At 39.9% G+C, this 11,077-nt stretch overlaps 1 protein-coding gene across 1 annotated transcript; it reads left to right on the top strand.

Moving 5' to 3' along the window:
• The first annotated feature begins 234 nt into the window (after window positions 1–234).
• LOC136571783 (tigger transposable element-derived protein 1-like) lies at window positions 235–1,530 on the top strand. Its single transcript, XM_066572411.1, has one exon. The coding sequence runs from the start codon at window positions 235–237 to the stop codon at window positions 1,528–1,530; it is 1,296 nt and encodes a 431-aa protein (XP_066428508.1).
• The last annotated feature ends 9,547 nt before the right edge of the window (window positions 1,531–11,077 follow it).

Here is an 11,077-nt window from a genome sequence, read left to right as displayed (position 1 = left end):
AGCAGCGAGCAGGAGCCGTGCCTGACGCAAACAGTAGCTCTCTCTTACTGTACCCACGTGGTTTCAGTACAACGAGTGTTGTGAACTCCAAACATGTCGGATGCCAAGCGCAAAGGAAGTCGTGATGCTGGAATTTCTAAAAAACGCCAGGCCATCACGATGCAAACAAAGGCTGACATCATAAAAAGAGTGGAGCATGGTGAGAAGATGTCTGATGTTGCCCTCTCATACTAGATGAATCGTTCTACCATCGGTACCATTCTGAAGAGCAAGGATAGGATCATGGAACATGTGAGAAGTTCAGTGCCTATGCACTCTACTATTATTAGTAAGAAACGTGGAAAAGTGATAGGAGAACTTGAAAATCTTCTGAGCATTTGGATGGACGATTGTCATCAGAAAAGAAAGCCACCAAGCTTAATGCTGATTCAAGAGAAGGCTTTAAGTCTTTTTGAAGATGTAAAGACAAAATATGGAGAAGAAGCAGCAGATGTGACCTTTACTGCAAGTCATGGATGGTTTAACTGCTTCAAGGCACATAATAGCCTCCATAACATAAAGGTGACAGGAGAGGCGGCAAGTGCAGATACGGTAGCAGCCCAGGAGTTCCCCGCTACACTTAAGGAAATTATCAAAGAAGGTGCGTTTTCACCTCAGCAAATATTTATTGTTGACGAAACAGGCCTTTATTGGAAAAAGATGCCAGACAGAACCTACATCAGTAAGGAAGAGAAGAGTATGCCTGGCTTCAAACCCGCAAAGGACAGACTGACGCTACTGCTTGGCGGAAATACCGCAGGAGATATGAAGATCAAGCCATTGTTAATGTATCATGCTGAAAACCCAAGAGCCCTGAAAAATATAGCTAAGGCCTCACTTCCTGTTGTGTGGAAGAGTAACCGAAAAGCCTGGGTCACTCTTGCTATGTTTCAAGACTGGTTTTATCACCAGTTCATTCCCGAGGTGGAACAGTACTTCCGGGATAAGAACATTCCCTTTAATATTCTTCTCCTTTTAGATAATGCACCGGGCCACCCTCCTTTCCTAGATGGCTTTCATGCAAATGTGAAGGTAGTTTTCCTGCCACCCAACACTACCTCCCTACTCCAGCCAATGGACCAGGGGGCCATTGCAACCTTCAAGAAATACTATCTCCGTCGCACGTTTCGTCAGGCAACTGAGGGTGAGTCTGGGATGACATTGCGTGAATTTTGGAAGAACTTCACTATCTGTAATGCCATAAAGAACATTGATGCTTCATGGCGTGAAATTACCACGGCCACCATGAATGGGGTTTGGAAGAAACTGTGCCTCATGTTTGTCCACGATTCCCCTAGTTTAGCGAAGCTACAGGCAGGAGAACAAAATGTAGTCGACAACATAGTGAGCATCAGCGAGAAGCTTGACCTTCATCTTGAGGAACAGGACTTCCATGAATATTTTGCTGTGCACAACCAGGAGCTGACAAATGAAGATCTCATGGAACTGGAAAACCAGAGGAAGGAGGAAGAAAAAGAGGACGAACTGTAAGTGGAACCAGCACCGAAGCATTTCCAGACCAAGATGAAGGCAAAGGCATTTCAAATGATTGAAGACTCTCTGGCACTCTTTGAATCACAGGACCCAAATGTGGAACAGTACACCAAGGTTGGAGTATCTGTCCACGATGCACTTCATTGCTACCGGGCCATATACGATGAGAAAAAGGCGGCAACCACCCAGGCATCCTTAGACCGGTTCTTTAGGAGGATGGAAAGATGCGATGAGTCTCATCATGACGCTGAACCAGTGCCATCGACGTCAGGTGTTACAGCATCCATGCCAACATCTTCTCACCCTTCCTCTAATGTTGATGTCCCATTACCACTGAGTGCTGATAACTCATCCTCTCCAATTGTTGATGCATCTTTGTCTCCCATTTCTGCTGCTCCACCATCGCCCAACGTCTGCTCCACTTCCAGTCAGTAATTTCCCACAGAAAGCCAGTCCATGCACTCCGGCTGTGTCACCTTATCAAGGTATTTTTACACCCAACGATTCTATTACTTGAATGTGCATTCAAGTAATAGAATCGGACATACGAACAAAATGGACTTACGAACAAGCTCCTGGAACGGAACCTGTTCGTAAGTCGGGGACTATCTGTACTCAGAACAGCAGCCTCTCAAACTTGGGTTCTGTAAACCCTTATTTTCTTAGTATATTGAAAAAAAATGGAGCATTTATTTGGAATCTTGGGTGTCCATGTCTATCATTATGTGTATATTTAGTAAAAGATTTGACAAAGTATCTCATACCATACTTTTTGAAAAAATTACCAAATATGGGATTGGCAAGGCAACTGTTAGGTGGATTCAAAACTGACTGAGTGATCATACTCAAAGAGTGGTCATAAATGGCTGCACATCCAATTGGAAGAAAGTGTCGAGTGGAGTACCACAAGGCTGTGTCCTAGGCCCAGTGTTGTTCAACATTATTATAAATGATCTGGAGGAGGGAAACTGATCAAATTTGCCAATGACACAATGCTAGGAGGGATAGTTAACACTAGGCATTGGACTAAGCAGCAGCACATGGGAAAAAAACGTGGGTATATTAATAGATCGTAGACTGAACATGAGTCAACAATGCGATGCAGCAGCAAAAATTGCAAACACAATTCTGGGATGTATTAAGAGAAGCATAGAATCTAGATCACATGAGGTAATTATAACCTTCTACTCTTCCTTAGTCAGACCTCATCTGGAATACTGTGTCCAGTTCTGGGCACCCCGATTTAAAAAAGACATAGACAAACTAGAACAAGTTTAAAGAAGAGTTACCAAGACGGTTAGTGGTCTGCAAATCATGTCCTATGAGAAACGGTTAAAGGATCTGGGAATGTTTAGCTTGCAAAAAATAAGGCTGAGAGGAGACTTAATAGCTGTCTACAAATATCTGAAAGACTGTCATATTGCAGAGGGATCAGCCATATTCACATTTGCACAAGGAAAAACTAGAAGTAATAGGATGAAACTGAAAAGGAGGAGACACAAATTAGTTATTAGAAAAAAACTTTCTGACAGTGAGGTTGATGAATGAGTGGAACAGATTAGCACGGGAGGTGGTGAGTTCTTCTTCAATGGAAGTCCTAAAACAGACGCTGGACAGATATCTGTCTGAGATGATTTATATAGAACAATGCAAAAGACCCGCACCATGAAAGAAACTCCGTTTATTTAATAGCTACACGTTTCAACACCAAATGTGTCTTTTTCAAGCTAATCAATTGGTGCTGAAACGCGTAGCTATTAAATAAACGGAGTTTCTTTCATGGCGAGGGTCTTTTGCATTGTTCTATATTAATCTTTGTGCCGACCGCGCTTGTAAGCACGAGTCAGGATTACCCCAGACACCGCTCCCAGACTATACAGCCTGAGGAGAAGAAAAGAAACCCATTTAAAACAGACGTGGACAATAGGTGCCGGAGGGTTAATTTCTACACCATCGGGTTAACTCTCCGTGCATTAGGTGAGTCCGAATTATTTTCTTCTTTGAGCAATTGCTAAAAAATATGTGAGGCGCATCTTATGATTTTAATTAGAAATCTCTGAGATGATTTAGTGATTCCTGCACTGAGCAGGGGGTTGGACCAGATGACCCTGGGGGTCCCTTCCAACTCTACCAACTGATCATGATTCTATGATTGTATGAAAAGACATATACTGTAAGTGTAACATTGTTATTCAAACTACTTTTTTCTCGTAACTACTGTATGTTTTCTTTGTTTTATATCCACAACAAATTTGAAATAAATAAAGTAAGAGGTTAATTTACACTTTAAACATAATAGTAGGCAGTTTTATATTTTTTTGGCCCCATGCAGTGCTTTTCTGCAAATTGTCTAGTTCCGGATCATGAAAAGAACAGGCCTGAGGCAGAATGGAAGTTTCAGGCCCCATCCCCTGATGTTCTCTCAGGGATTTAAATAATTCCCAATAAACACACATTAGTTACTCACATTATGATATTACAAAAGATCACAGAAAATCCACAGTATACTAGCAGTGCCTACAGTATATCACTGAATGCAAGAAGGTCCCTAATTTATAACAAAAAAAAAAGTTTGGTACCTTGCTAGCCAGTAGAGCAAAATATGATTGTTCTCAGCAAGAGAAACCAAGTAATCTTGTAGATATGATACCTTTTATTGGCTAACAAAAAGACACCATGTTATAGCGAGCTTTCAAACCTACTTAGGGTTTTTCTTCAGGCTTAAACATGAAGAAGAACCATAAGTAGGTTTGAAAGCTCGTTATAACATCATGTCTTTTCATGTCTCTAGCTGAGAACAATCACATAATTCATAACAGTCACACATACAAAAATTATCTGTTGAAGGGTTCCAGAACTATTCCAGCACAATCTATATGATTTTGCTCCAGTATACCCAAAATGCTAAACAACTGATGGTAGAATTCACCCTTCATCCTTTGCATGACTCTGGTTTAATTGAAAATTCTGTACTTTTCTTTTACTGTGTTGGATTAATATTGTGATATTTTAATAGTTTGGACTTTTATGAATATAGCAATACCAAATATGCAAGGTTTTTAAATTTGTAGTTTTCTTTTATGGGAAAAATGGGGAAAGGGAGATATTTTGAAATTTTAATGTTAAAAAAACTTAATTACATTTTTTTAATACTTTTATTTAGTCCTCACGGGTGACTTGAACTTGTGACCATTTGATCACTTTTACTATATACTGCAATGCTTTAGTAATGAAGTAGTTAGTTATTTTGAATGTTGCCTATGAAGCCCTCGATTCAAGGCTTGATAAGCATCTATTAAGTATCTTAGTAGACTCCAGGCTGCCATGCTAGCCCATTGGCACACTCTGATCGTGACACAGCTAATGCCAATGGGCGTGGGGGGGGGGGGTCTGCTCCTGCTGACTGTCAGCTTTGATCATGGCATTTAAAGAGTTAACTGCCACAATCAAAGCTAACTCTGATTGTGGCAGTTACCGATGGCTGCCAGCTGTCTGAAACAGCAGATATCCACCAATTATTGAATCGACTTGCCTCTTGAGTCCTCTCCATACACCCTTTATGATCGCATGTCATATATTTACGTTATGTGGTCAGGAAGAGGTTTATTTGACTGATCAGGACTGGCTGACCATCTTATGGGTTTTGTGGTGTGTTGGTTCTTATTATCGGTCAGGCAAAGGGAAGGATCAGGCATGTTGAGTTTTAACATGCCTGATCCTTTGTCCTTAGCGGTATCTGGCAACAGCTCATTTCTTTCTTTACATTGAAAACACATGCACCCTCTGCTGAACCAAAAGTGCATGTGTATGAAAGGAAAGAGTAAAGAGCATTTGGTAAACAGCTATTGAAGGTGTATGGTTATCTTTAAGCTATGAGTATTTTTTCTTAAATATAAAGAAACATCTTAAAATATTGACCTCAAATTGAATTGATTTACCCTTCAAATTATCTTGTTTTTACAATGACAACCTATTTTTCAAACCACGGCCAACTGAAGATGCTAATATGACCCGTTGTATTAGAAGATTGTTCTGTACATTGTGCATTGTAGATGATAAATAACAAATTACTACTTGGTAATGTCCTTTATTATATTATGATAAATTTTAGTAACAATAAAAGTCCGTTTTTAGATAAGAATATATGATGCCATTATCTCTTCTGGGAATATTCACAACTCAAATACTCTGTGTAGATTTTCTATTGTTTAAATCAAACTTCCATTATTTGCCCTGCTTTTTATATCATAAAACATTCAGATTCGTGAGGTTAATCAAACTGGCTGTATATCAAGTAATAAAACTGCCACTAGCTTAATAGCTGGTATCACAAAGACAGAGTCATAATGTATCTTTGGTGGTTATCAAACACCCTCTAGCACTTTCAGATATGTAGTGTTTCTTGTGACTTGCAAAGATCATGGAATTTGCAGTTTCATTTGCATTGAGCTTGATAGTGAAATGCTAATTCAGTTAAGATACTCTAATGCAGTATATGTCCATAGAGGATGACCCAAAGTTACAACATTTTTTGATTTTTCTGCTTTATAGTTAAATACATACGCTGGTTTTAGAAGAAAAAAAAGTGCTGTATGTAACATCGAGCCATAACTAAAAGCTCCTGGGCCGCAGTGTAAAATTTGTAACAGTCCACCCACCACCTACCATGTGCCATTTATAATAAAGGTGTCTTCTTATTTGACAGAAGGGCGTCTAGGCTGCTTAGGTTTCCCAGTAAGCCTTGGATCAGGATTGTAGAATATAAGCATCTGCTCACATTTATAGTGGAAACCACAACATACTGCCAGATCCGTAGCATGATGGATACCAATGGTGCCCAATAGACTCCACTGAATTATAATAAGGTCTGCCAGCTTATATCATGCTGCCTGTTGTTTTGATGGGAAGAGTATAGCTGTATTGCTGATTATTCTTCACATAAAATATGATGTAATTTGCAGTGAATGGTCCTAATGAAAAAGTTGTGAACAGAACCTAAGAGATTTTGTAATCCACGCCTCACAGTGGGCATGGCCATTGTGCAGAAAATGTGTGTCCCTAGACAGACCTGTGATAGCAACTGCTAATTACTTGCAGAAGAGAGCCACGAGAACCGATAAACAGAGGCGTGGTTATGAAAGGGAAGGCCCAAAGTGGTGTTCGGGGAATAGGGGTTTATCTCGGCTTGCCTCTTGTCCGAGGCCCAATGCTGCTCATGTGAGGGAAGCCGTATCTTCATCCCATGGTACGGGTTCCAGTGCTCGAATTCACAGCTCTGCTGCTGGGCCGTAGGTCTGATACTGAGCCCGGTTACAGCTCTGCAATAATGCTAACAGCGGTTTGTGCCAAAACATCACTACAGTCCCTGATCCTACAAACGATTTATTGCAAAATGGTAGAAACAAATCCAAATTCTCGGAGGTACGGCAATTAAAAGCAAATAACATTCTCAACAGCAGAACTAAATGTCGTTATACAAAAGTGTCCAAAACACCCGTGTCCTCAAGGTATGGTATGTCTGGAGGCCTCACTAACAGTTCACCAGTGCAAGGGATGACTCAACTGCCTCCAGGCTGCTCCAAGTCAGGAAAATACATTGACTATAATGAGGTCTGTCCACTTTTCACCCAGCTGCCAGGCATTTAGATACAAGATAAAGTGCTGCATGCAGCGCTTTCTCTTCTGGTATTCTGAGCTGGATCTGTGATCTCCTCTATTGTACCTGTGTCATCATCATCTGTAACTCTCAAAGGGGTATTTGTATGCGCTTTAAACAGTTTCTGTGGTATGGTCCATGTAATAGCATCATACAGACAGAGAAACTGACAAGAAACTGAACACTTAACTCATCACATGATCTAATGACCATGTGCTGAGTAAAGTGTTCAGTTTCTTGTCAGTTGAGTAAGTGTTCAGCTTCTTGTCAGGCCAGGAGTTTCAGATAGAATGAATATATATATATATATATATATATATATATATATAATGTGGGGGCCTGCTATATAACGAATGAAAGATTCACTGGAGTGGTCCTTTAATAATATTAAAATTTGGTTGCTCTCCCAATATGTCTACCTCTAACTCTCTAACTGTTACAATTTTTGGCCTTTCTCTTTTAACAGGAAAGTTATTTAAGAATTTCAGTTTTTGCAAACTGCCAATATAGCATTGGTTCATTGGAAGAGAAGATAAAAACTCTTCATCTGGATCATGTTATTGACATAGTTTTGTCATGAAACAGTATATAAGCTCCTGTGACTGACTGGTATCTTCTTACTTCAAGGGATAATGTTGCCTAAGGATTTGTGAAGCATGTAGTCAAATACTTGGCAGTATAGCACTTTACAGAGGTGTGACCAATGTGTTCATGCTCTGGAAATTCTAATCTTTTGAAATAAAATAGAATGTAAGAAAAGAAAAACGAACCTAAAAATCACTAGGTCTTGGTCTAGTTTTTAGCTGTTTTCTATTGTTTCAATACCTCTATAACTGTCAGATTACTTTGTATTACTGTATATAGCTAAATTTTAAACATCATAAATGTGTACATCAATGTATTCTTACTTTCTACATTACTCTTTCCTTTCTCCATGTCTCTCACTCTCACAAAATGTAAACTTGCTAGTCTTTCGCGTTCTTAACATTACGGCATCCTTTCCCCTTTAACTAATGTCATCTAAATAATGACCATCTGATAATGACCATCTTATATGTAAAGCCCTTACCTGAAATCTAAATACTGGGGGTCCGGCAGCAGGATCCTCTACTGCAGCTGTCATGTGTGTCAGCTGCGGTAGGGAATTGAAGAATTCCTCGGCTGCATCTGTCACAGATGCGGCAGATGTGTCATCCATCCCAGTGAGGGACACGGCAGCGGCGGCGGGTAAGTTTTTTTTTTTTTTTACACTAAAATTATTGTTTTTCATGGAAGGTCTTATATGTAAAGCCCTTCCATGAAAAACAATTCAGGGGTGCCGACAGACCATTGATTTCAATGGAGCCGCCAGCAGCAGCCACGGTTGCATTGAAAACAATGCAGAGAATGGGGCACCTTGAAAAATGCTCGAGTCTCCCATTAACTTCAATGGGGTTCATTACTCGAGCCAAGCTCTCAAGCATTACAAAAAGCTTGGCTCAAATAACGAGCACCCGAGCATTTTGGTGCTCGCTCATCTCTAGTGTGTACCAAAATAGGTGAAAAAAGGAGGTTCAACACAACCGACTGACTCAAGCTTTGTTAAAAAAATATACTACTCACCATAAGCAGATCATAATTGTTATTTTTCTCTTTCAATTGCCTTGGATCCAACTTCTACTTAATTATTACCCCAGACAAAAATCCTTCTGACAAATCAACCATAATAAGTTAACAAAGTATCAACATTCACATAAAATATAAATCAGAGGCAAGTCGTCTGTTATGATAATCCACATTAATAATTTAGGGAAATGCAGAAATAGGTTCAGTTCAAGCGCTTTTCAGGCGACAGTTGCCTGAAGTTAATCATACACCAGATGTAAAGACCCTTACTCACCTTATTCTGAAAGCCAATGCTTCGTATGACTGGGATAGAGAAAGAAACAGGTGAGTCTTTCATAAAGCGGAAACACAGTTCTGAAGGAAAAAATGTGATTGTTGCTAGGTAATATGAGTGTAATGAATTCTGTTTCGCCTGTTAATTCAAGAAATAACAAGATAGACACAGTTGAAGGAGAGAGACGATCACCTACAGCTCAACAACTTAACCATTCCAGTACACAATGATTTTGTGTCCTTCTATATGAAAGAACTAAAAATAACTAAGGACTGGATAGAATAGATAAATCCAGGTTATGGAGCATTTTTCTTGGATAAGAACTGGGTCATAGAGCACATTCATTGGATGAGAATTGGATCATGGAGAACATTCTTGAATAAAAACTGTGTCGTGAAGGATTTTCCTTTGATAAGAACTGGGTCATAGATCTTTTCCTTTAAATGAGAATCAGGCAATGGAGCACTTCCATTGGATGACAATTGAGTCATGGAGGACAATTAGAGAATTAGAGTGTGGAGGACTTTACTTGGATGAGAATTGCATCATGGAATACTTTCCTTGGAGGTGATAACCAAAATTTCCAGAAATCATTATCAGATAACAGATCCGATCCTAAAAGTATTATTGCCATATGTATCTCCATGTAGCAATATCCCAGAATAGCTACAATCATTTAGATGCAGTCTAATGATCTGAGGAACATATTTTGAATATCTTTATAACCCAGGAGGTGACTATAAAGTCTACTACAAGTGCACCATCTTCTGTGTTGTCCAGCAATTGAGAGGATCTATCACCAATCAAAGGAGTCTCTGAATTTTAAGGGTGTTGAAGGTGTTATTCGAGACCCAAAACTACTTTTCAATCCCATATTTCTGTAACAATAAATATATATGTAATAATCTTACTGTGACAAATGAATGCCGCTTCGTCAATCTTGAGTTGGTCACGTGCCAGTGCTATCAAAATAATTGGAATTTTTGCTTATGTCATATACACAATCCATGAGCCTCTGAGTATATCAGCTGTCGCTGGCAGTGGGCCGGCTTGCATTCAGATGGACTGCGTATGTGTTGACTCTTTCCAGGTGCCTGCACATGTGCAGTTCATGACAACTGGGGCACATGACCAAACTCGGGATTGACGAAACAGCATTCATATGTTAATACCAAATTTGAAAAATACTATCATCGCACTTTAGATTTTACGATCATCGCACTACTACTTTAGTGGGCTGTGTCGGTCCATTACACAGTCCCTACCATTGGATTTACTCCACAATTAGTGTTTGTTTATTGGCGGAATTACTAGCAATCTCTCATTGGAACTACTGGAACTATTATTGTCCAACTCCTGACCATCAGGTTGTGGTTTCCGAGCTTTACTGTTTAGTTGGCAAGTGAACATTCATATATATAACTATGGTAGATAAATAAGTTACTAAAAACCCAGCTAATAAATGATGCTAGAAGAAAAAACCCCGTCCCCTGCAATGCATTGGTTATCAAACCATTGATCCCATCTCTAAATAATTAAACCTCTAAAGACACAGCCTCAATTTTTAAATCTGACATGACTACAGATGAGCGAGCACCAAAATGCTCGGGTGCTTGTTACTCGGGACGAAATTTTCGCGATGCTCGAGGGTTCGTTTCGAGTAACGAACCCCATTGAAGTCAATGGGCGACCAGAGCATTTTTGTATATCGCCGATGCTCGCTAAGGTTTCCATTTGTGAAAATCTGGGCAATTCAAGAAAGTGATGGGAACGACACAGCAACGGATAGGGCAGGCGAGGGGCTACATGTTGGGCTGCATCTCAATTTCCCAGGTCCCACTATTAAGCCACAATAGCGGCAAGAGTGGCCCCCCCCTCCCAACAACTTTTACTTCTGAAAAGCCCTCATTAGCAATGCATACCTTAGCTAAGCACCACACTATCTCCAACAAAGCACAATCACTGCCTGCAAGACACTCCGCTGCCACTTCTCCTGGGTTACATGCTGC

Source organism: Eleutherodactylus coqui, chromosome 6 (assembly GCF_035609145.1).
Source record: "Eleutherodactylus coqui strain aEleCoq1 chromosome 6, aEleCoq1.hap1, whole genome shotgun sequence".
NCBI classification, from domain to species: domain Eukaryota; kingdom Metazoa; phylum Chordata; class Amphibia; order Anura; family Eleutherodactylidae; genus Eleutherodactylus; species Eleutherodactylus coqui.
Note: the sequence above shows the minus strand (reverse complement) of the source record. Positions and strands in the feature narration are given on the sequence as shown.